We start from the raw sequence: 26,656 nt of genomic DNA on the forward strand, positions 1-26,656 counted from the left end.
CGCGTGCGGGACACTTTCAGCTCGTTGGTTGTTCAGACGGAGATCAAGTCGAAGATAACTGGAAGTGCAAACGACCACGTTGAAAAAAATTGGGATTTCATGGAAAAAAAAATAGGTATTGAGCATTAAAGTCTGCAGTGTAAACGTAGCCGTAGAATTGTTCAGCAATGGTGGTGGAGAAAGTGAAGGAAGCCTTTCAGTCCGTATTAGCCAACACTTCCAAATACTGAATTAGCATTAGCACCGCCCCGTTCAGATCGGCTATTTTCTCTTCAATGGGTAATGGTTGTTCACAGCTCAGGCAGCTTGAGGTAAGCTTTCACAGCTTCCAACTGGTGCATTACAAAGAATACTGGCAGACTTTAGTAATTGGAAAAAATTAAAATCATTAGTCCCCAAGAAGCTAGTTTCTCAATCGGCTAGCTTCATGCTGCGTACATAGGCACAACTAAGGTGCACAAAAGAAATTTGGAACCAACAAGAAATTATTCAGTTCAAACTGAGCAGTTTGCTCTGTGGTTGTGTTCACCAACATCAACTTGTGTTTTGATTAACCATAGAACTGCGCAAATTGAAATTACAAAAATAAATTTGCTTAATGGAAACACAAATTTTGATTTAAAAAAACAAACAAACAAACCCTCAAGCTTGTTGATAAAAGCCAGGTTTTGCTAAATGCATTTAGCAAAACTGTAATGGAGACACTTTTCTCCGTATCACACATAATCAGCAGCCAGATATTACTACTGGCGAAAACACAAAGAAGACTACAGGAAGTGTTAGGAGGATGATGGGGGGATGTTTTATTGGACAATGTGCAGCTGACTCCACCAGAGCTCTCACATCATCACACAGATGATAAGTTGTGTGTTATTTGAATGTGTTGAATAGTTCTCCAGTAATTATTCTACAATTTCCTCAAAACTACTTATATGTATTCTCTCCAAAGTATGCTGCAAAAGTATTCACACAACTTTAACCTTTTCATATTTTCCCTCATTATAACCACACACTTCAATATATTCTATTCAAATGTAATATTGAATAAAATAACACAAAGGAGAAAATAATAATAACAATTTTGAAATAGGGCTTAAACGATGAATCTGATTAATGTGATGATTATTAAAATAACAGTCAGCTAATTTGGTAATCAATTAACAGTTAGCTAGAGGATACAGACTCAAAATAAGGCCAATTTCTGAAAGAATAACATATTCAGAGCTGTAATTAAGTCAAAACTGTACAAAATGTAAATATATATTTTTATTTAAGATGTTTAAAAATCCTTTGTCTTAAATATGTTCTACCAAAATATCCTCAACTGACAGTTTTAGTGTCACCTGGTTCAAATTCTATAAAGAAAAAAAAAAAGAAAAAATTTCCATTTAGAACCTTTTACTTTACATTTAGAAATCTGGTAATCTGAAAAGAATATTGACAGACTAGCCCTACAATATCTCAATACGTAAAGCAGAAAGGACTGAGTACTTATAAATGTTGTTGTTTGTATTTCTTTTTTGCTACAAATGATCAAACATACTAGGGGGTTGTTGTATTATTTGATGATAAAATGTTTATTTTCTTATTTTTTAAAAATTAGATTGTTTGTTTATTTGCATATTTTAATGTGCTTCTAATATCAATTAGACTTAAATGAAAAATCTGCAGAATGTGCCAGATTGTTTCCATCCAGTTAACGGTCAGAATAATCGATGTGTTAATTCTTAACTAAAATAATCGTTTCTTGCAGCCTTATTGTGGAGTGGAAGGAAAATGATGCAGTTTCCTCTAACATTTTTGTGCTTTATTCTTTGGAAAATAGCTGAAGCTGAGCCAGATGAACTGGAGAACGTCTGTGAATAGTTGCTCATCCCTTCTGAACTGGATATGCTCCGGGAACCCCAAGGACGATCTGGATTTCCTTCTTGAAGCACGTACTATGCGACGTGATCTTGTGTAAGGCAACAAAAATGGACTTGGTCTTCTAATTTATATCAAGTGACGTCTGCATAACGTTCACACGTCTGCAATAAATGACTTGTCAGGGGCTAATCAGGTTACAATACTTCAGCAGTTTATCTAGTTTCATCGTCCAGAATAAAACTGCAGACAGAGGAAATTAAAGGAGGTTTAACACAGTTCAGTCAATCGACCACAAGAGGGAGCTGGAGCTGAGTTGTTGAGCGTGTCCCACATTCTGGTTTCACAGCTTTTTACTGTTGCACTGCATTTTAGCCAGTGTTTACAATTATAGGAAATGGACACATGAAATTAAATATGACTCGAAGAGACTTTCATGACCTTAGGTTTTGTTCTATAGTTGTAATGGGTTGTGTTGCGCTTCAGGACAGCTGTAATTGTTAATCTGTTTGATGTTATTATTATTCTAGACTTCAGATGAACTCTGAGTGGAGTTGTGCATTTTCTCTGTGGCTTCTTCTGGATTTACAGTGTGTAAATGTATCCTTTTCTGTACTGGGTAACAGTTTGGAATCAGTTTTCTCCTTCCTAAAAAATGAAAGTCCTTACATGCTGCAAAATATTGGCCAATTTCTAAGTTTATTTGTTGCTTTGGGGGATGTGAGTTTTAATTTAAAGTTAAATCCATAGTCTTAAGTTTTGAACCTTTGGCCATTTGTGCAAAAACTCAGCAAATTTAGCCTTGTTAAATTATATGAAAACATAGTGAGGTTTTTCTTCGATCTGGGAATTAAAACAAGTATTTGTCATGTTTGTTTGTTTTCAGAATTAAAATTATCCACACTGCAAAAACAAACATTTTAGCAAGTAAGTTTTACTTGTCTCTAGTGCAAATATCCTTCTTTACTTGAAATAAGACAAAATTATCTTACAAGTAACATTTCAGAAAAATATAAGAGCTTGTTTTAAGTAAATAATGCCTTAATAATGATGTAAAAAGTATTAATTTCAGTTATAACAAGCTATTTTCCCATGTTATAAGTGGAACCAGTACTTTTTCATCAATATTAAGGAATTATTGACTTAAAGCAAGCTCTTATATCTTGCTAAAAGGGTACTTGTTGCAAATATATTACAATATTTTCACCAGAAACTAGATCAAAAATACTTAATAAGATTTTGTGTTTTCGAAGTGCATGTTCTGGATTTGGTAAAAAAGAAAAGACAAACTCCTTTCCCCTTGTATTGGCTGCATTTCCAGAAAGTAATGAGACACCACATCTTGACCATATTTATTCCCAGACAGGAATCTGTAGGTATATGCTAAAAACAGCCATTGGGAGGGTTTGATTTTATGTGAGCTACGGTATGTTAGATATGTGTCTTGGAACTAGGGCTCGCTCAGATCTGTGTGACATGATTTATCATGACAACATGACAGCCAGACGGAGGTGAACATCCACCCTCTATTTTTGGTGAAGTTTCTGCCTGAGTCTAACCAGAAATTTCAATAAGTTTCTATATTGTTGGTGTCCTACCCACCGAGTTGATCGATAATAAGGTTACATGCACTTGAGTCATCGCCTGTCTGTTTCCCGACAGGGTAATAACTCCATCGGGTCTCTGAAGAACGCCATGCGTGGCAGCTAGAAGAGAAACCTTGCTGATCTAAAAAACACAAAATGAAAAAGACTTCTGAGAGAAGACAGACATAAAAACTACTGAACAGACTGTTTATTGTTGTTTGTTTATGAACTAAGGATAATAATTATTCATTTAAGTATGACTGTGTCAAGCCCATCGTAGATTTTTTTGTATCTGTATTTATTTATTTCAAATAGCTAAAAAACAAACAAACAAAAAAACAAGTAGGACAAAAAAAAAAAACATGTGCATACATAACCAAGAGCCAAATAATTTGCTTGCCACTACTTTTATTTTTGAAAAGGACTAAGAAGAAGTGATTACACTGCAAACACACAAAGTCTTGCCAAGTATTTCTTTTCTAATGCAAACATCTTAGTGCACTTGAAACAAGACAAAACTAACTTACAAGTAACCTTTCAGCAAGAAATCTGAGCTTGTTTTCAGCAAATAATTTCTTAATATTGATGAAAAAGTGTTCGTTCCGTTGGCAGATTTTTTCACTTATAGCAAGATATTTTTTCCATAAGTTAATTTATCTGTCAATAGAACTAGTACTTTTTCTATATTAAGGAATTATTTACTTCAGAAAATCGCTTTTTTTCTTGCGGAAAAGTTACTTTTAAATTAGTTTTAGTTTAAGATATTTTTTTTAAAAACTAGACCAAAACTACTTGAAAAAACATAAGATTTTGTGTTTTTGCAGTGCTCTTATTTAAGACCTTTATCTCAATTCAATGAAATATATTACCGACTGACTCAATAATTAAATATTTGTATTTAAAACCATGTTATAATATTCAATGTTCAGATAGGTAAATAGGAGGAGTACATTTCTGCCAAAAAACTCAGAAATCTTTGGATTAATCTCAGAAATTTTCTAGAATAAAAAACATGGAAGTTTCTGAGTTCAAAAAGGCGTCAGTTTGTGAGAAAAATCTCTGAATTTTCTGAGTATCAAAAGTTGGAAGTTTAGACTTTGGAAATTCAGAAAAATTTCCAAAAATTGAAAATTTTCAACTTTGAAAAATGTATCTTTTTTCTACAAAATTTCTGAGATTAAACTCAAAATGTCTTGATTTCTTTTAGCATTTTTTTTTTTTTTTACTTTTAAAGCTCAGAATTGTCCAAGTAATTTTCTCTTTGAGATTAATCTCAAAATTTCTCTGCTTACCAATTTTTTGTCTTTTGGAGCTGAGAAATTTCTGAATCTCTGTATAGAAAATTTCCGAGATTACTCAAAAAATTTCTGAATTTTTCTAGCAAATTTTTTACTTTTGGATCTCAGAAATTTCTGAGTATTTTTCTTGAAAAATTATAAGATTAATGTCAAAATTTATTAGATTTTTGTCAGAAATATATTCTTATTTTTTTTCTGCTACCTACAATGACCCTCAGACTCAGTCCTATTTAAGAACGAGAAAATCTTAACACAAGGACAACTTTTCCCATATTTCTGCAAAACAGTTAGCAAGACCCAATCAAATAAGGATATTTTATGGAATCTTATATTCCTGTGATGCTATTCTGTCAAATACTGTAAAAGAGTTTAAAGTGAAAATAAGTTACCTTAATAGGTTAATAATTGTAAGACTAAATCCTTTTTTAGAATGCCAAATGATTTGAAATGTGATCAGTGTTACAAACCACCTATGTCTCATTATATTTGCAGAAATATGACCGAGTGAGCGCTCTTCGTATCAAACAATCTTTGTCGTATTTTTTTCTGGTAACTTCACAAGAATTTTGGCTAATTAACGTTTTCAATGTTATTTGCTCATCACGCAGGAAAACGCCCTGTTATGTAAGTATTTGTGTGTTTGGAAGACATTTTGACGTGTTGTTGTTTTCTCTTTTGTTGATAAAATGTAGAACAGTGTACATGTTATTTTTTTCTTTTTTGGTTGCTTTTTTTTTTTAACTTAGCGGCTAGTAAAGCATATTTCTGTTATATTTCAGTTACAACAACGTTTAGAGTTCAGCGTTAATCTTGTGAACTAATTTTTCCTTCTGTTGCATTTCAGTTACAAAAATAGGTTTATTAAATACATTTAAGAAAAGGAAGCATTTTATCGGACGTCTAGCTAGTCACGTGTTACACAATTATTTTAGTAAACAAAATAAAGATTTTTTCCTTCCTTTCTATCTTTCATATTTACATTTTATTAGCAGTATAGCATCTGGAAGACTTTAAAGTTTGTTTGTTTTTATTTTAAATGTTTACAAGATAAGTTTAGAGGTCGGAGGGCTAATTTAGTCAATTTTAGTCCATTTCATAGAAGAAAAAGAAGGCACAAGGAAATAAAAATAAATAATAAACATCTTTGTTTAAAGATTGATATTACAGAAAATCAGGTTGAAGATTGAACGATTTTAAGAAATGTTTCTGCATTAGTATAATAATCTGAAAGCGAAGTGATTGGTCAGGGGAAGAGAAATTGCACCTGCCCTCCATCCGACTCAATATTTGGTTAACTTTAAGGCTTTCTTTAATTAAATAATATAAAATGTAGTACACCAAACGTCATGCGTTAAGTTCGTCCACCTTAGATGACCTGTGCAGCTATCTGGTCCCCAAACATCGCGCACGGGGTGTCCGGTGTCAGAAGCTGCTTAATGCGCACAAGAAAGTAGTCCCTGTTGGAATAAAACGCAGGAGCTCCAGCAGGGAGGGTGGCGCCTTGGTCCCCTGCAAAGTTCACCCAGTAGGTAAGCGAAATTGGGGTGCCTTAAAACATACTAAACAGCACGGTAATATACTGTTTTATGTTTATTTATTGTAGTTTTTATTTTTTTTTCTTTGCAAGTTTTTTACTTGTTTTCATTTTGCAAATGTTGACGTAACGTCTTAGTTTGCGTCTTTATTAATTAAATAATAAAATTCATTATTCTTTAAAAATAATCTAACATCTGCGAGTTTTACCTGCTGCTCTGTGAACTATGGCATCCATCTGGCTATTTAACTGTTTTAGGTTCATATATTTTTAGTAGTGACCTTTAGCAAACCTGTTGACGCCACATGTCAGTTACTTTGAGAAATAGATATTTAACGTGACCGGAGACAGTTTATTTCAATTTATATGTTTCATGGTAGATTAAATTTACATGATAATTTCCAAGAGAGAAAATCCTGATGACAGGAATATGTCAGCCACTTAGAATTACATTTTAACTCAGTGGAGGATTTTCAATCATTATTTCATTTTAGCAGCAAAAAAACTGTTTATGTTTCTCCCTTGGTTCTGTTATTGTGTTCAATGTCACTGAAAGGCAGGAAATCAGGGGCACCCTGTATTTTTCTGTCTTTTACAGAAGCAATTTTCTGAGCTCCTTTAACCTGATGCTTCAAATAAGAACTATAAGTTATCTATAATAAGAGAAAGCTATTTTTTAGAGACAGGTTTTTTATGTTTTCTCTATTGTTTCTGGTTGTTTTCATGCGTTTAAAAAAAAAAAAATGCAAACGTCATGCAGGCACCTCTTCCAAAGCTGAACACTATGCTCTAACCTACAGCAATGAAAATCAAAAATCATAAATAGACATCAAGTTTTATTATATTAATCAAGTTTATTTATGTAGCACATTTCAGCAGCTTTACATAATAAAAACAAAATCTTACAACATTTTAAAGAAAACACAGTCAACAATTGAACAGACATTACATTTGATCAAAATCACACAGATCAGCAATGTTTAAGGATCTCAGGTCAGACATTACTATAAGAATCCTTTACAAACATTCCTAAAAATACATAAAGGTAATTCTTAAGACACAAACAAGATTAACACAAAATTCAAATCAACTGCTTCAACAACTTACAAATATTACGAAAACATGTTGGTCACGTGTCACATCGGGCCTTCCTTTGTGTCGCCAGGACGATCCCTGCAGACCCCAATCCAAACATGTCCAAGTCAAAGGATGCTGCCCCTACCATCATGCAGACCCAGCAGCTCCCTGCTGCTTTGGCCGACACTTTCATCGAGCACATGTGCCTGCTGGACATCAACTCCGAGCCGGCCGTGTCTCGCAACACTGGCATCATCTGCACAATCGGTCAGACAAATCACCGCAGCGCGCAGATTCTCTGTTCATCACGGCATGTTAACAAGCCTGCTTTGTTACGTAGGACCTGCCTCCAGATCCGTGGAGATGGCCAAAGAAATGATCAAAGCTGGGATGAACGTTGCAAGAATGAACTTCTCTCACGGTACACATGAAGTGAGTAAAGAAGCAACGAGACGTATGCAGGCCTGTCGCCTTAAGCATTCCTGGATGATAAATCGTCCCAGGAGTTATTGAGATAAATGGTAATACTGTTGTTTTGAAACCATTTTTAAGTAATATAGTGGTAATAATGGCATAATAATGCAAGAACAGATTCTCAAACATCAATAAACTTTAAAGTCTAATAAACATTTAACACTGGAGCTGGAAGACATTTTAAATATCCAAAAATAAATAAAACAACAGCAACAACAAATAAAATTAATAATAAAGTCTCTGCAAACAATGTTGTCCTTCAAAAATTGGGTTAGTTGAGACCAAAACACCAGACTGAAGAATTTTTTCATCCAGTTTTTGGTAGAAAAGAGAAAAACAATAAACCATGCTAATTTAAATTATTGAGCTCAGTTTAATCCATGGTGGGATTAATTGGTGTATTGCTGCTTGTGACAGCCATAGATACATGTCAATATTGATTTACTATCATATTTTAAAGCTAAACACTGATAAAAACAGTGCAGCAGCAGATTGAAGATCTGAAGATTCACTAAATCAGGCTGGCATGTGTCCTGCCGCCTGCTAACCGTCGGTTACATGATCTCAGAGCTCGTAGTTGACCCTTCAGCACTCCGCCTGTATCTTAGGATAAAAACTCTTCGGACGGTCAGCCGCTGACCTTAACTCTCTGACACTTCACCTTTAAAAGTCACGACCCCGCTGACTGACACCTGAGCGGACGTCCAGAATCCTGACTTGGAGCTTTGAAAGTTAACTGCAGCCCTTCGAGTAACACAGGTCAGACCTGATGGATTGAATTAAAAATATATATAAACCCGATCTTCTGTTTAGTGAATAATAATAATGCCTTTGGAAAATGACAACCAAATGATTCGTTTTGAGGTGAGAGGGAAAATAGACATGACCTTTGTCTGGTTGGTGTGGCAGTTGTCAGCTATAAATAGGAAAGCGGCTCCAGCAACAGTGGCAGTGGAGAGCATGTAGAGAAGGAGCAGCAGGCTGCGCTCACTCTTCTTCTCTGGGAGATTTTTGCTTGTGATACTTTAATTTGCCTGTTGCCATTTTTTACAGTTGAACAGCAGGAGTTGAAGTGATGCAGTCCAGCAGCTCAAAGTGTGCATTTAAAGCACAGCTAGGCTGAAGGTCCTGCGCTAAAAATATGCTGCTGCTCTGCTAATTCTGTTTTTAGTTTGCCTGACAATGTGACCACCTGTTGCTCCAGTTTACGCTTTGGGAACGGGAAACGATTCCAGATGAGTTTTTGCCTGCAGAAATAAAAGTCAGTGTTTGGAGTTTGTTAAAGGCTGTTTTTTAGCTTTACATCATGTTATAATGTTATTCCCTGGAGGGGTGTTTTGATTATTTCATGCGTGTTTGAGAAATCTTTTAATCTCCATGCCAACCATTCAGCTGTTAAACGCCTAGGTGGACCTAGCCCCGCCTTCGTGACGCAGTCAGAGCTGCAGTTTCCACCTTCCAACTCCACAAGTCAGCTCCTTCAGACTAGCCAGCAGCAGTTAGCAAACACCTGGTGGTAAAAACATTGTTAAAGAGTCAATAGAGGAGGTGATTTTCTGAAGGTGGAGTTTCAGAAAGAGCTGGAGTTTCTTAAAGAGACAGAGGCAAAATTTTAAATTACAAATTCAGGACGTCATGACTTAAATTTGTTTTTAAGTCATATTTGATATACAGCATTTTTATAACAACTGAATTTAACATAGTTACTTGACTGTTATAAAATGACACCAAGGTGGCTGGAGATGCTGCCCATTAAAATTTAAATCCATCCATTGCACACTGCCTCAACGCAACGTCTTACCACGTATTTTTGGTGTTGTTTCTATTGCAAAAATCTTAGTAGACTTGAAACAAGACTAACACAACTAAGATACAACTAACTTTAAAAAAAAATATTAGCTTGTTTTAAGTCAATATTTTTCTTAAAATTGATGAAAAAGTTCTAGTTCCATTGGCAGATTATTTCATTTATAACATGGAAAAAATGTCTTGTTATAAGTGAAATAATCTGCTAGTGGAAGTAGTACTTGGTTGCTAGGTGACGTATTGGTCTTGGCTGGTTGCTAGGTAACCCCAGCCGCCTAGCAACTCCTAATCTGTCAGTAGAACAAACATTTTTTTCATCAATATTGAGGAATTATTGGCTTAAAATAAGATCTTATTTCTTGCTGAAAAGTTACTTTTAAGTTATTTTTGTCTAATTTTAAGTCGGCTAAGACACCAGAAACTGCAACCAAAAATACTTGGTAAGATTTTGCATTTTTGTGGAGTAGACCTACAGAGGTTTGAAGGATTATTGTGAAATCTTTTTGTTTCTCAGTACCATGCAGAGACTATCAAGAATATCCGCGAGGCAACCGAGAGCTTTGGGCCCGGATCTATTGAATACAGGCCGGTGGCCATCGCTCTGGACACCAAGGGACCAGAAATCAGGACCGGTCTCATCAAGGGCGTGAGTTCCTGCCAAATTACACGAGGCAAGTGTTTGATTTATGGAGGACTAATGACTGCAATGGCTCTATGTTTTTATCAGAGCGGCACTGCTGAGGTGGAGCTCAAAAAGGGCGAAACCATCAAGGTCACAACAAACGATCAGCACAAGGACAACTGCGATGACAAAACTCTGTGGCTCGACTACAAAAACATCGTCAAGGTGGTGGAGATCGGCAGCCACGTCTACATAGACGACGGTCTGATTTCACTCAAAGTTAAAGAAGTCGGTAAGAGCGGAAACAAACAGCTACTCTTTGTTCGTGTAGAATATTCTGCAAAAGTAATTTTACCCCTAAACTTCTTCACATTTTGCCATGTTGAAACTAGAGGTGTTTTGACAGACGTTCATAAATATACCTTTAGAGAAAACATGAGATCCATCGTTAGTGTCAGCAAATAAAAATATTACTGGCTTCAATGTGTTTACTGCAGTTAAAATAACACATTGACTGCAAAAACATTCAATCTTCCCAAGTATTTTTGATCTAGATTAGAGCGCAAATATCTTAACAAAACCAGCAATTTTTCAGCAAGAAATAAGAACTTGTTTTAAGTCACTAATTCCTTAAAACTGATGGAAAAGTACTGGTTCCACTGGCAGATTATTTCACTCTTCCCATATTTTATAAGTGAAATAATCTGCCTATGGAACTTTTCCATCAATATTCAAGAATTATTGACTTAAAAAGCTCATATTTCTTGCTGAAAAGTTACTTATGTTAGTTTTCTCTTATTTTAAGTGAACTTAAATATTTAGAAACTAGAAATTAAATGAAAAATTTGAAAAATACTTGGGAAGATTTTATATTTTTACAGTTCGTTTTACTTTTTGTTCAATAAAAACTTCCAGAGGTAAAATCATTCCTTTGTGTTGTAAACTGTGTCACAGAGTAAATCCAATAAAAACATTTAGCATTGTTCATTAAAAGAAAATAAACATACTGTAGTCACACTTACAGATATTCTAGATTATTGTTATAGCACATACATTCAACAAGTACTTTTACTCTCAATACTTTAAATATTTCTTAAAAAATAAAATACTTCCTGTCACTGAATTCCGATTTTGGCCGATACCAACTTTTTTGTCTAAAATGTTGCTCAATGTGGCAACAGTGGGGCAATTATTGTTAATTATAAACGTGCAGACATAACTTGGTGAGCCAGTCTGTCAGTCAAACCTTCCTCACCAGAGAGCAAAAGAGGACAGAGGTGGATTCTTACACATTAGCTGAGATAGATCAGATCGGTGGACAAGATCGGCTTCATATGTGAAAATTGGCAGATCACAGATCTCCCAAAATTAAGAAAATCGGCACCGATAAATCGGTGCACCCCTACTCAAAACAATATTATTGTTTATTGCAGTAATTTCTGGGACAGTTTATCGTCCAGCACCATTTCTTGTTGTTAGAGGCCCGTTTGTGTTTGCATTATGACCAAGTATGGGAAGTTTTCTCTGAGAATCGACAGTGTTATAAAACACATTGTGTCGCTGTTTTTATTCCTTTGGATCTCTGTCTTTGTGTTGGGTGTGATCTAAAGGGAGCGACTACCTGATGTGTGAGATTGAGAACGGCGGCATGCTGGGCAGCAAGAAGGGCGTCAACCTGCCGGGCGCGGCCGTCGACCTGCCGGCTCTGTCCGAGAAGGACATCCAGGACCTGCAGTTCGGCCTGGAGCAGAACATCGACATGGTCTTCGCCTCTTTCATCCGCAAGGCGGCCGACGTTCACGCCGTGAGGAAGGTTCTGGGCGAGAAGGGAAAGGACATCAAAATCATCAGCAAGCTGGAGAACCACGAGGGCGTGTGCCGGTGGGCGGCTCTTCGTCCGTCCTGCTGACGCTGCTTCACAGCGCCAGCTTCTGGATTCACTGAAGGTGTTTCTCACCGTTTCTGTCAGGTTTGATGAGATCCTGGAGGCCAGCGACGGCATCATGGTTGCCCGCGGCGACCTAGGCATCGAGATCCCAACAGAGAAGGTGTTCATCGCCCAGAAGATGATGACTGGCCGATGCAACCGGGTCGGCAAACCCATCATCTGCGCCACACAGGTCTGATTCTCTGCATGTCAACAATGTACTGATATTACAGTAACCATGTAGTACAATTTCTGTTCAACTGTAATAAACATACTGTACAGCAGTAATAAATTCACAGTAAAAATATAATAAAATTACACAAAGGTTACTGTAAAGATCAGAGTATCTGTCTGGCTGCCCTGCTGCCAGTATTTTACTCTAAATTCTACAGTTACTTTTTTAAAGTGTGGCAGCTTGTGAAGTCAGACATAAAATGACACAAAGTTGGTTTTGGTTCCGGTTAAGATGCTGGAGAGCATGACCAAAAAGCCGCGCCCGACCCGCGCCGAGGCCACCGATGTGGCCAACGCCGTGCTGGACGGCAGCGACTGCATCATGCTGAGCGGCGAGACGGCCAAGGGAGACTACCCTCTGGAGGCGGTGCGCACCCAGCACCTGGTGAGACCCGCTCACACACGCTGAGGGCTAGCAGCACAGCACAGCGATTCACAGGATTATTACAGCGTAGATTAACAGATTACAGGTTTCCTAAATTATTTATTCCTGCTCAAATAATTCCAGTCAGGAGCAGTAATGTGTTAGTCCAGATTTGCATAATTTAATGTCAGTATAAATGTGGCAGGCTTGTAAAGTGGTATGTTTTAAGTTGTTCTTGGTTTTGTATGCATGTTTTCTCTGTCCTGCTGATTCTTGTTTTTAAGACCCTCTCTGCAATGAATAAACAAATCAAATAAAAATATATAGTTCATTTGTTACAATACAACTAATTCAAATAAATATATTAAGTTGTCATGTTACACAAACATAAATAAATGTAACATGTAATAAATTAACTAAATTTTTTAAGTTGTAGTTCCATTCTTTTTTACAGTAGATTTTTCCTTTTGAGGAGATTCATGGTTTTCATGCAGCCTGAATGAACATGAGTTTAACACTCCCACATTATATTTAGGACTTCTTCTGCTAGAAATGTTTGTTTATGTTTTTGTCCTGTGAATGCAGACCAGCTGAACCCAGCAGTTGCGGCTGCAGCCCAGTTGTTTTGAAAAATGTCTGCTTCCTGTGTTCAGATCGCCCGCGAAGCCGAGGCCGCCATGTTCCACAGGCAGATGTTCGAGGAGCTGCGACGCACCTCTAACCTGACCCGTGACCCCACGGAGTCCGTCGCCATCGGCACTGTGGAGGCTTCCTTCAAGTGCTGCGCCAGCGCCATCATTGTGCTCACCAAGACGGGCAGGTACGGCCGCGCCGCGCCGCGCCGCTTCCATCAGCAGCTCTCTGAGTCATCGCTTTGGTCCGCCGCCGCCGCAGGCGCTCGGACTGCTGCGTTATGATACTTCTCCATCCCAACGCCTCCGCTTCCTTCTAACGGCGACCTCTGAAGTGTGCCAACTTTCACAATCTGCTTTCTGCTGGTGACCTTCTGAGACGTGAACCCTGACATTTTACAGGTTAATTTTAACTCCCTGTTCATTCCTCTCAGCATGTGACACAGAAGACGCGTCAGCTGGACCAACCGGATGATTATAGCGGCTTAAATACTTTCTGCTTTAACAATGGATCTCATGGCTGCTTCAGTGTGGGGGAGGAACTTTGTGTTGCTTCGTGGATGTTTTCCAGCTCAATGATTTTTCACTCTGCAGCAGAACAAAGCAGAGAGACAATTTAAAACAAGCAGAGGAAGGTGGAGAGGTAAAACATCTAAAAATAACAATGTTAGGAAGACTGGTAAAAAGTCTGGTACCAATCTGACCAATCCATGAATACTGATCTTTTCAGTCTAATTCTAGGCTTTATTATTTATTTTACATTACATTTAAAATTCCTTATTGCACTTTCTGAACCATTCGAAAGAAGATTTGTTGTTGTTTAAATTTACCTGTTGGGCTAAACTAGTCAACCTTTTGTTTACTCAGTTTCTGTATTATTTATTTTAATTGGGGCCTGCCCATAGCAATGCATAAGGAGAGCAGTGACTGACTTGTGTCGCAAGTCAGTCACTGCCTCCAGGTGCCTCCACGCATTGCATGGCAGGCACCTATTGTTCTGCACCTAATAGAATGCCTCTTTATTCTTAACTTTTTCTTCCGTCACCCGGAATGCGGCTCGTACCGCTGCGAGCCCACCCACAAAAGTGGTATCAAAACGTGCGGCTCGATCCCGGGAGGTATGCTATTACTTTTGGTGGGATTCTGAGTTACAATGGTGACGTAAAAAGCAAAAAACGACCCCAAAATCACTAACGAGCTCACCAGGTGCAACTCTCGTTGTCAAGGGGACGAGGCAACCACTAAATCTTGAAAATACCCTATTTTTGAGGATTTTTTGTGTCGTCATAACTTCATGTAGAAACACCATTCAAACTTCATTTTGTAGATACGTCCGTGATCTCTTTTAAAGTGAAGACAGCACGTCAATATGAATTTGGCTTTATGTGACTGGTTTATCCAAAGCACTCTTACACATTGGATTAGTGTGGGCATTTAATATGAAGCTTACTGCAAATTTCAAAATAAAAGCCTCAATATGCCCCTATGGATAGTGCACCGCCACAGGTGGTGATTCTGCATTATCTGCTTCTCTCAGGTTATGGAACTGCCTTGCACAGCAAGGCAGATCATTAGCATTAGCCATATTGCTTAATTAAGCTATTACCTATTTTTCTGTGTTATTAGCCATGTTTAGTATACTGAATAGAGTAAGTAAATTACAGAGAACATTGTAATGATACTCCACATGTTACTGAAAGTATTTATGCTTTCATTAGCATTTTGGCTAATTTGAGCTTATACACTAATTTCAACATACTGAATGGTGCAAGTGCATGTTAGTTAACATGCTTGTGACTCTCCAAGGGCTATTGACTACCATTCAGCTAAGCTTAGCATTGATGCTAATTTTTAGCATCAGAACGCTGGGTCCAAACCGACGGGCACACTTTGGCAGGCCCCAGTTAAATTTCTTCAGAAATTTTCTAGTTGGCCGTTACTCTCCTAAATGCACAATTGATCGATTTGTTTTTACATACTTGGCGTATTTAAATGTGCTGAACTGATGCAGTTACCAAATAAGTTAATAATTTAGCACATTTATATCTGTGTTTTAAAGGAGAAAGGATTTAAATCAATTCAGTTGTTTTTCTGTATCGGATTGGCCGATAGGAAACCTCAGATATCGATATCGGAAGTGAAACAAGTGGATCGGTGCATCTCTAATAGAAAGTCCTGCAGCTTCTGTCTCTAACAGCTTTTAAAAATATTCAGACCATTTTTTCTGCAAAATCACTCAAGTTCAGTTCAAACTTAAGCAACTGAAAATATCTGGCCACAAATCTTCAACTGGGTTTTAGTCTGAACATCTATTATGGCTCTGGATGAATGTTTGGGTTTGTCCTGCTGGAAGGTGAAACATTTTCCCAGAATGAAGTTTAACAGAGGGATAACCAACATTAAAATCGTTGTTGGGCAGAATGGGTTACATGAATTCAGTGAGTACTTCTAAAAATTTAATATTTAAAGTAATCTGGCTCTAAACACACAAAAACTGATCAAATATTTAACTGTGTGTGGCCTGTCTAGAGGGCCACAGAAATAGTAAAGCAGGCTTGACAAAGAACCACAAACCCACAACATGATGCTGCCACCACCAGAATCACTGGTGTGTTCAGGGTGCTGGATTCTCCCTCCACGTTTGGCTCCTGCTGAGGTAACGAGCCGCTGCTGCTCCCTGCAGGTCAGCCTACCTGCTGTCCAGGTACCGGCCCCGCGCCCCCATCGTCGCCGTGACCCGCTGCGGGATGACGGCCCGCCAGGCCCACCTGTACCGCGGCGTCTACCCGGTGCTCTACACCAAGCCCGCCAACGACGTCTGGGCCGAGGACGTCGACCTGCGCGTGAACTTCGCCCTGGAAGTTGGTGAGCAGGAAATGTGATGATCGTTTGTTTCAAAGTTCAGCAAAACAATTTTCTTCCACTTAAAATAATTTACACCTTTTTTTTTTTTGCAGGTAAATACCGTAAATTCTTCAAGTCAGGCGACGTGGCCATTGTTGTGACCGGCTGGCGCCCCGGCTCTGGCTACACCAACACCATGAGGGTGGTGCTGGTGCCGTGAGCTGGATTAACTCTTCCCTCACCTTTGACCTCCCTTCCCTCCATCCTCGACTGGTTTCCACCTCAGAGTCCAAACCAGGCGCAGATTCTCAGCAACGCCATGATTCCTTCTCCAATTTGTCCAGTTTATTGTCTAAATCCTGTTTTGTTTTCACCCATGTTATATGTGGAACTTTAAGTTGATAAAATATTTAAAATTAATTGGCATGATAAATAAAAAGGAGCTGTTGGATAAGATGTGTTTGTTTTACTCATATTTTGCCACCACTCACGTAAAGTTTGGGTGAAATTAGACCAAAATGATCAAAGCTAAAGAACTGAACGCAAACATTTTAGGAAATAAAGATCATTTGGCCAATAAATACATAAAAATATTTGTACGGGAACCAAAAGCCCAAAACTATAAAATTATGGGAGTCTATAAAATATGATAAAACATTGGATGAAAAATCCACTGGATGCGTTTCCATTGACCCTTTAATTATGCTAATTAGGAGTTTTTAATGGAAACACCACAATTTATAAAAAAATGTCAATTTTTTTTTAAATAAAAAGTGTTTGTGGTTGGATGTATTTCACAAAGCTGCAAATGAAACACATCAGGAGTCATGTGATCATCAGATGGACGTTACCGCTGATGGAGACGACGAAGACAACAGGAAGTGGTAGGAAGATGATCGATTGAGCAAACTTATTCAAGTGTGATTTTTAACTGCGTTTCTGAGTTAAAGGAGACATTGCAATTGCTAAATTGTGTTTTTCAACGTTAGAATATGAAAATAATGGAAACGCAGCTACTTAGTGATTTTCTCTTTATAAAAACTCATACACCAAAATGAGATTTAAAAGAAAGCGGATTCAGTCACAAATATTTGCTATTTTGTTCCCAAATAATGTTTGGACTGCTCTTTAAATTTATGAGGCAGTCATTTAAATATAAATATTGCTGTTTATTAGTTTTATTATTTAAACTTCTGGTTTGTTTTTAATTAAATTATGTTGTTCTGTTTAAAAATATGCAAGTTAATTTTTATTGTGGGCTTCAAGAAAACATTGCATTTGTGTCTCAATGTCCAAACATAAAAAATTTTCTCTCCAGGAAAAGTCTGGAGTTCGTAGATGACAAATAGTTTCATTAATGATTAAACTATTCACATTATGTGCAAAAATGTTCCATTATATCATCAAACAATCTACTTGGATAAATCAAAGTTCTTTACAGGAAGTCTAAAATAATGTAAGAGAAGTTTTCAAAGTGAGTTATTAGACGACACATTCGATATAAAAGTATCATAATTAACCTCTGAAGCACCAAATTAAATACCTATTTACTTGCTAATCCACCACTTCTGACTGTGAACATGGGAAATAATTTTCTTTGTATTGAGTATCTGGCAGATTATAACCCGGGCTATTTTGAATTTTGGCAGCGAACGACCCCGCGCTGTTCTGGATTTATAATCCGGCTTAAAGTCTGAGACTCCCCCTCCCTGCCATCGTTTCCATCAGATTTTCCTCTGGTCCTCGTCACTCTGCTCTTCAAAAAGAAACCCACAGCTCGGCGCAAGATCATTTGACCATATGTCTGTTTTTTATTGCATTAAATTCAGTAGCTAAACTAAAATGTGTCTAATATACAGGAGATTAAATGATCAGATTTGGTGATTAAAAAGGCAACAAAAATGAGAAATAGACTAATAAACAGATCAATAACTTTACTCCTCGACACTGGATGTATTTAAAATAAAGTGAAACCCCGCTGATGGGAGGTGGATGGAAAAACAAATCAGCTAAACACATTAACTACTAAAAGGATGTCGCTGTTGTTTCATAAAGCAGTCTTTTGGATTCAGCATAGCGTCTCAAAGCAGCAGATGTCAGATTTTACAATCGAACAATGAAACAATGGAAGAGGTAAATGTGCAGCAATATGACCCGTCAGGGTTTCAGTGTTGATCATGCGCCCCGGTGACTGCTGGTAGCCCTTTGACTGGTGCAAGAAACATTCACATCATTCTCAGTGCGTTGCTGGTTTCAAGATGTCCTCGATAGTTTTTAATCAGTTCCCTTTTTGTAACGACTCGAAAGCCAAAATCACACAGGTGGAGCTCAATAAATTAGAAGATTATCAAAAAGTGTTCTCCACTGATTTTATATTTATAAAATATTAAATAATGTTTTATATAGATCCATGACACAGACAATGATGCATTTATTGCTGTTGTTTCTGTTAAGTTTGATGATTATGGTTTACAGCTAAAGAGACAAAATATGTTAGAAAATTATATTAGACCAAAAAAATACAATCAGTCTGACAAGGAGAGTAGATGTCATTACCAAATAAACTAAACTTTTTAACTATGCTGGATCTGTGCTTGTGGTTCCCGATTTGAAGAATCACGGAAGAAACACATGCAGAGGGATAAACCAAGGCTACATTCACACTGCAGCCTGAAGTGACCCAATTCCGATTTTTTGTCAAATCGGACTGTTTTGGCGCGGTCGTTCACATTTCCAAATATATCCCTTTTTCTCCAGTGAGATCTGAAAGTGTCCCGCATGCGCAGTAGAGGGCGCAATAACGTCACACATACAGAGCGTGCTCAGTGTTCTGCCAACTGCCACAAAGAAGACGAAGTAGCGCTCAGTGTTTGCGGAAGTAAACATGGATGCTAACGGTGGAGCATAGCTTACACATTTGGAGTTGTTGTCCAACCGGAGCCGACATATTTACAATTTAATATATATCAGCGTCCGCCATGGTGGTTGTTTTTCTTCCCGCTTCTGCGCATCAGGACGCAGAATAGTGACGTTTGTCGAGTATCAATGACGTTCAGGTCGGATGAACGCGACCTGGACGTAAAGTCACATTTGAATCGGATACGTATCGGATACCCAAGTGGCCTGGTACGCATTCGAAAGAAATCCGACCCGTGTTGTTCAGACTGTCATGAAAAGGTCAGACATTAAGGTGAAAACTGGGTCACTTCAGGCTGCAGTGTGAACACAGCCTACCTCTATTCAAACAGTGTTCATGGAATTAAAATAAATATAAATACATTGTATTAACTTAATTGGAAAACAACGTCAGCAGTAAGAATGGGAAATTATCTTACTATTTTTGGTTATTACGAATATTTGATTAATTATAGAAATAAACTAAAAATGTTGATGTTTGTGAAAAAACCCTTCAAAAAACAAAACTAATGCTGGGATTGTTACTTTCACTCCCCCCCAAATGTTAGTTCTCTAATAGCAGTAGATATCAATATCTTTAAAAATATGAATAAATTCAGTTATTTTGTGCGGCTTAGTGATTCAATCGCTTTACTTGGTTGAGTATCAATAGGAATAATTAATGCAAAAACACAAAATCTCACCAAGTATTTTTGTTCTAGTTTCTAGTACAAATATCTTAATACACTTAAACAAAAAAAATTACAAATAACTTTTCAGCAAGATATAGATGCTTAATTTAATTCAATAATCCCTTAATATTGATTAATAATCTGCAGATTAATAAAATAATCTGCTCCGTTGGCAGATTATTTCACTTATAAGACGAGAAAAATATAAATGAAATGGAACTAGAACTTTTTAAATCAGTAGTAAGCAACAACTGACTTAGAACAAGCTCATATATGTTGCTGAAAAGGTATTTATTTTATTTAAAATAAAATAATTTTTTTAAATTTTATTTAACATATTTGCACTGGATACTAGAACAAAAATCCTTGGTAAGATTTTGTGTTTTTGCAGTGGGGATGATCTCTCTATGTTTTAGGAGTCCTAAAATCTACAAAAAGCTGCAAATTTATTATAAATAAGCCAGTAACAACCACAAAATATCACGGTGAACCTATTACTCCATATTGTCGGCGTATTAAAAGCAGAAACTGAACTGTATGCTATAATCAAAATGAACTCAAAGGGTCCAAATGCTTCTCTCTGTGTTATGAATGTATATAAGTTTCTCTTTTTGAACTGAGTCACTGTTTGTTATATTCTAATTAATTGATTGATTTACCAGTAATCTTACTGATTTGACACAAGTGCTTTAATTCACAGTACCTTTATAAGTCCATAAAAATAAAAACACGGATTATTGCATACTATGCTCATGGCACACAAACCTCAACTCAGGTTTTTTTTTTTTTTTTTTTTTTTGTCTGTTTACGTTCATCCACACATTCAAATCCCAAATCCTCCCTTCCCCTCAGACTGACATTGTTACATTCATTGCTTTGTTTTTTTTGTAAATGCAGTCTGATCAGTGTGACCCGTTCGGGTGTGCAATATTGCTGAGAAAGCTTTCTATCTAGGAAGACACGCCGCCGCCAAACCCTTCGCGCTGCAGTGATCTCTGAAACGAGCAAAGTGCACAAACTGTCTGTGAGCAGCATTTCTCCGGAAAGGATGCTAACAAGAGGGAAGCCATTTTTGGTTTCAATCATAAACTGAATATACAACTGTGGGTAATTCTTTTCAGCTCAAGAGGTGAAGCTAAAAAGGGAACAAAAAAAAAGAGGTTTCAAATAAATAACAAATCACAGAGGAAGGTTAGAATATAATATAGTATATATAAGAAGTGATATTTCTTATCAGGTCTTAAATATATACCCCATTAATACTTCTGGGTTTTATCATCATAATGAAACTGTTGAGTAGAAAAAATATGTTTCTCCTTCCATCATCCACAAAAACTAAACTGATCTCTCATCTGATTAAAACACACACCCCCCCAGCACTGAAATTAACATTTAAAGGTGACCTATTATGCTTCCTTCAACAGCTTATATGTTCATTACATTTCTCCTCAAACTAATTCTTACAAGACAAGATTACTTTTTGCAGAATGAGCTGATTTAGGGCCTATCACAGCCTCCAACTCAATGTTTACACTCGCATGTGAAAATGGCTTCAAACAGATGTGCAATTATACAACCGTACATCTTTGAAAAGCAGAAGAAGAGCCTCCTGCACAATCAACAAGGATGCAGCGAGTGGTTTCTGGATGGTAAGCTAACAACAAAACACTTGTCATTCCCAGTACCCATTCTACAGCGGCCAAACCAGCTGACCAAATGTGCTGGAGCTCTGCTTGGTTGCTAGGTAATGGGCTGAATTCCGCTGGGGTTGCTAGGTAACAGGCTGATTTGTCATGTTACATTCAGAAGAATTTTGAAACGGCTCGTTTTCCAAAAAACATGAACTTATTGCCAGAAAATATCTGGGTGGGATGTTTTAATGCACTTGGGCTGTTTTTATAAGCAGTGGAAACCCAAATGGAAGCATAAAAACGGGCCACATGTGAACTTTGCATAATAGGTCCCCTTTAAAATGCCAACATGGAGGGGTTTCCTCTGCAGCTCAGCAGGTTGAGGAGGGTGTGTCTGACACTCACAAGTTGGAGGGAAGCTTGGATTGTTTCTGTTCACTGTCTAACACTCTAACTGGAGATTGATCGCCCGCGGGCCGGATCCAAGGCTCAGGCCCTGATTGTGTCCGACTGGCAGGAGCACCCTGACCCGGGATGGCGGTGTAGGGTTTGTTCACCGCCATGGGGGAAGGGAAGCCCCCCGACACCCCCTCTGAGGAGCCGCTCACCACCGAAGGCCTTTCCTGGTGTAAATAGCTGTGAGAGCCTGAGATTGTCTTTATTTCCTGGATAAAGAGATCCGCCGAGGACTCTGCTGTCTCTCTCAGAGCGGAGCTCTGAAAGCTGGTGGCGCCGGGCGGCTCGGCGTGATGAACCGTCCGTCTCTGTGTGGCAGGGCTGCAGAGAGGCGGCGTGTAGCACGGCGAGGCCTCTGCAGAGCCGTACTGCGCCAGGGAGGCGAGGGCCGAGTGCTCAGGGAGAACCTGTGGGAGGAAAACCGACTGCAGACCCGCCAGGGTGTGCTGCGCCAGAGAGGCGGCCACCCCACTTCCGCCGGCCGCAGACGGCGGCTGCCTGCTGGTTATAATGGGGAAATGTGGGAGATTGACGTTGCTGGATGTGCTGGTCGCTCTGTTGAGGCTGGAGGGGTGGTATGGCTGCTGCAGCTGGCTCAGGATGGGGTTCACCGAGCTGCAGATCAGAGGGCTGATGGCCGGGGCTAGAAATCTTCCCGAAATCCTCCCCGGCGCCCCTTGCTGTAGCAAACCCAGAGGCTGAGGCGGAGCGGCCATGGCACCGAGGAACGGCTGAGGGTGGAGCTGAGCGGAGCAGGTGTAGGAGGGGAAGACCGGGGCGCAGTGAGGAGGCTGGTAAAGAGGCTGCGGCGTGGGCTGTAGGCTGCTTGTAAAGACGGGCTGCGACATCACCGTGGGTGATAAAACCGTGGTGAAGTGATGCTGTGCCAAAGAAAACCCCAACGTCGGCGTCTCAACCACAGATCTGGGTTTAGCAGAGCTAACCGGGGAGCCAGGAACTGAACCAAAGCTGCTGGAGGCGGTGCCTCCCATGTGGACCCTCCTGGAATGGTTCTTCATGGAGGAACCAGGAACCAGAGGACTGTGGAAGAGGATGGGAGGCAGCTGGCGGTGATGGGCCAATGCTAGAGCCAGCGGCGTGGTGGCAGCGGCAGCCTGCAGCGGCGCCTGGACCAGCGGCGTCCAGATGAGAGGGGTGGGGGACGGCGGAGCGATGGTCGCGTTCAAACTCTGTGCAGTGCTGCTTTGGATCAGCTGCGTGCATTGGGCCATGTCCCGGTCGTGCTGGACGATTCTTTGGATGATTTCTGTTTCGTGGAGGTTTAATGTGCCAGAGCTTTGGTGATGCTGGACTTTATGCTGCAAAATCGAGTTCCTCTTTCCTGTGAGAACAGAAGGAGAAACCACTCAGCTGCACTGGATGGGGGGGAATCTATGGGCCATCGCAATTAACAATAAATCAATTAATAGCGAGATAAATTAAAATGAGCTCCAACCCTTCATCCAACCCCAATTCAAATCTACAAACTTCCACCATTTTTGTTGTATGAACCAGAGTTTGGCAGTAACTAGTTAAATTTCTAGAGTATTTTTTTGGAAATTAACCAGAAATACGCCTGAGGTTTTTTTATTAGACATATCAGTCTAATATCACCAAAAGATACAGACATCTTCAAAATACCAGTGGAAACATGCAAAAATCTGGTCAACAAATACACTGCAAAAACACAAAATCTTACCAGTTCTACTAGTTCCAATGAGAGATAAATTAACTTACAACATGTTAAGAATGTTTTGTTCTAAGTGAAATAATCTGACAATAGAAGTAGTACTTTTTCATCATTAATTAGGAATTATTTACCAACAACACGCCTCTATATCTTGCTAAAAAGTTAGTTTTAAGTTAGTTTCGTCTGATTTCAAGTGTACGACATTTGCACTAGAAACCAGACCCAAATTACTTTGAGAGATTTTGTGTTTTGCAGTGTATAAAAAGCATTTGCAAAGATTTTTCCAGTGATTGTTGAGGACAGCATTAAGACTTTTTGACCTGCAATCTCTGCACCATTTTCTGCTATATTGAATGAAAACTGTTTAAAGTTTAAATCAACATGATAACTTTTGGGCTTAGCAACAAAACATAAGTGACATGTTTTATGCTTCATTTCATTTTCAGTAAATATAGTGGATTTTCTGCTGAGAACCCATAAAGCAGGTTCCATTAATAAAATAGATGGATCTGACCACGACTGATTCCAGGTAATTATTCACACTTCTAATTAAAGTCCAGAACTCTCATTCTGTCTGACATTGTCAAGCTGAATGAGCCACTAAACTTTTTCACATTTTGCCACCTTACAACCACAAAGTTAATGAGATTTTTCCTGAGTTTTAGCTGTTTTTGGCAGTTTTTCTCTCACTAGATAAGCAAAGCTGCTGGAGACAAACCAGTTGTGTTTACACCAAAAAGTGCTTCTCCAAAGTATCGGGAGCTGAACTTAAAAGCACAACCTGCTCTCCGGATTTTCTTTTGCAAAACAATCAAATCAAATCCAGAGTTTGTACACTTTTACCAACACTTTTCAAGCATTTTCAAGGCAAATTTTACAATTTTTCCAGCACCGCACTTTGGAGATTAAAACAAAACACTAAATTAACAAAAGAAATCCCCCAATTTCAATAACTTTGTTTGACATATAAAACATAAACCCAACCTTTATTTTAATTACAAAGATCAATGAGTCTTTGAACCATTAGGAATAATAAATATTCATTACTTTGAAACAATCCAAACAAAGTGTAAGGTAAATAACCTCCAGAATCAAATTAGATGGTTAAAAATGCAAAGAAAGTAACAAAAACATCTAAATGGCATTTAGCAAGTAGAAATAATTTTGGTAATTCTAACTGACCTAAAAGGAGAAAAGTTTAGTCTGATTTAACTTCAGACAATGAGAATAAAATGTGTCTATGTTTTTATTAGCTGTATGAAAATATTTTGTTTTTAAACTGTAAATAACGCTTTCCAAATTTAGGCTCTTAACCGAGCGTTAAGATTGCACTTTATTACAAAACTGTGCAGTTTGAAAGTTAAGCACTTTCAAGGACTTTATGCAGAAATCAAGAACTTTCCAAACCTTGAAAACACTTAATTGGAATTCAAACACTTTCAAGGATTTCAAGCACCGATACGAACCCTCCAGTGAAGTTTGTGTTGTAACTTAAAAAATTTGGAAACCTTTGAGGTGAGTGGATACACTGCAAAAACAAACTCTTACCAAGTATTTTTGGTCTAGTTTTAGTGCAAATATCAAAGTTCATATGAAATAAGTAAAAACTAACTTGCTTTTTAACAAGCCTGTATATATTGCTAAAAAAATACTTTTAAGTCAGTTTGTCTTATTCCAAGTGTACTACAATCCTTATACTAGAAACTAAACCAAAATACTTGGTAAGATTTTGTGTTTTTGCAGTGTAGCTATGGAAAACAACACAAACGGTTTCATATGTCTCAATAAGACGTAGATAAAAGACACCATTTTACTTTATTTAGTTGTTTAGACGTATCTGAGAATTCTCCAAAGCTCACCGATTCGGTCCAGGCGGTCGAGGGCGACGGCCTCAAAGGCCCTTCTCATCATGGGATACTCCTCCAGCACCTCGTTGAAGTTGTCTACAGACAGAGAATACAGCCGGCAGTAGTTATCTGCTCGCACGCTGGCTGTCCTTCTGCCTCGAGTCAGCAAGCAGATCTCTGCAAGAGCGGAGGAAAGTAAAGGTGACCTGTTACGCTTCCTTGAGGCCTATGGCTTACACAAAGTATGTTCATTACACTTTTTACACAAAATCATTCCTAGTCTGGTCAGTTCTGCCTATTTTGAGCTTCTTTCAGAATGAGCACTGCAAAAAACACAAAATATTACCAAGTATTTTGGTCTAGTTTCTTAGTAAACTTGAAAGACAAACTAACTTACAAGTAAATTTTTAGTAAGATATAGAGGCGTTTTTTTTAAGTAAATAATTTCTTAATATTGACAAAAATGTACGGTACTAGTTCCATTGGTAGATTATTTCACTTACAACAAGACATTTTTCCCATGATATAAATTAACTTATCTACCAGTGGAACCAGTACTTTTTCATCAATATTAAGGAATTAGTCACTAAAAAAAGTTACTTGTAAGTTAGTTTTGTCGTATTTCAAATGTGCTAAGATATTTTCACTAGAAACTAGACTAAAAATACTTGGTAAGATGTTGAGTTTTGGGCAATGAACTGTTGTCACTTTAAATCCAAATAAGCTGCTGCTAAAAACGTCTGCAAACAGATGCGTAATTATACAACTGTTCTTTGAAAAGCACAAGTAGAGCCTCCTGCACAACCAACAAGAATGCAGCAAGTGGTTTCTGGATGGTAAGTCGACATCAAAACTCTTGTCTTTTCCAGCAGCCATTGTACAGCGGTAAAAGCAGCGGACCAAATGTGCTGGACCTCCACCTTGGTTGCTAGGTACCTGGTTGGGCTTAGCTGAGGTTGCTAAGTAACAGTGTAGTGCGAGTTGTATTTGATTCAACAAACATGAGGTTTTTACAACGGTTCATTTTCTAGACATTAAAATATTAACTCGTCCCCAAAAAACAACTCTGTTTTTTTAAGGACTCATGGGCATAAAAATTTACAAAATATGAATTTTGCATAAAATGGTGGCAGAGTTCATGTAGTTTTAGATCCACTTCCAAAAGAACAGTGACGAACAGTCAT

At 38.2% G+C, this 26,656-nt stretch overlaps 2 protein-coding genes and 1 long non-coding RNA gene across 4 annotated transcripts in view; 2 read left to right on the forward strand and 1 right to left on the reverse strand.

Moving 5' to 3' along the window:
* Positions 1–14: 14 nt before the first annotated feature.
* Positions 15–3,644, forward strand: LOC122835486. The gene is made up of 3 exons (XR_006371315.1): positions 15–311; positions 1,826–1,959; positions 3,526–3,644. It is a non-coding gene; the product is annotated as an uncharacterized LOC122835486 (long non-coding RNA).
* Positions 3,645–5,296: 1,652 nt separating this feature from the next.
* Positions 5,297–16,717, forward strand: pkmb (pyruvate kinase M1/2b). Of its 2 annotated transcripts, none has more exons than XM_044125621.1 (11): positions 5,297–5,371; positions 7,447–7,625; positions 7,699–7,790; positions 10,153–10,284; positions 10,366–10,552; positions 11,871–12,141; positions 12,230–12,380; positions 12,654–12,806; positions 13,439–13,605; positions 16,101–16,282; positions 16,375–16,717. In XM_044125621.1, the coding sequence occupies exons 1-11, from the start codon at positions 5,334–5,336 to the stop codon at positions 16,479–16,481; spliced, it is 1,659 nt and encodes a 552-aa protein (XP_043981556.1). In that variant the 5' UTR covers positions 5,297–5,333; the 3' UTR covers positions 16,482–16,717. The 2 variants fall into 2 exon arrangements, with proteins under 2 accessions (XP_043981556.1, XP_043981557.1); XM_044125622.1 differs by lacking the exon at positions 5,297–5,371 and adding an exon at positions 6,152–6,276.
* A 3,558-nt stretch (positions 16,718–20,275) lies between these two features.
* LOC122836016 (potassium/sodium hyperpolarization-activated cyclic nucleotide-gated channel 3-like) overlaps positions 20,276–26,656 on the reverse strand; it is a 28,796-nt gene continuing 22,415 nt past the window's right edge. The window contains exons 7-8 of the mRNA XM_044125623.1: positions 25,485–25,649; positions 20,276–23,277 (exon numbers count right to left, since the gene is read on the reverse strand). Of these exons, the coding sequence (XP_043981558.1) occupies positions 21,881–23,277; positions 25,485–25,649 (1,562 nt within the window). The 3' untranslated portion in view covers positions 20,276–21,880. The remainder of the gene's footprint in view (positions 23,278–25,484; positions 25,650–26,656) is intronic.

The sequence above is a fragment of the Gambusia affinis genome, linkage group LG08 (assembly GCF_019740435.1).
Source record: "Gambusia affinis linkage group LG08, SWU_Gaff_1.0, whole genome shotgun sequence".
NCBI classification, from domain to species: domain Eukaryota; kingdom Metazoa; phylum Chordata; class Actinopteri; order Cyprinodontiformes; family Poeciliidae; genus Gambusia; species Gambusia affinis.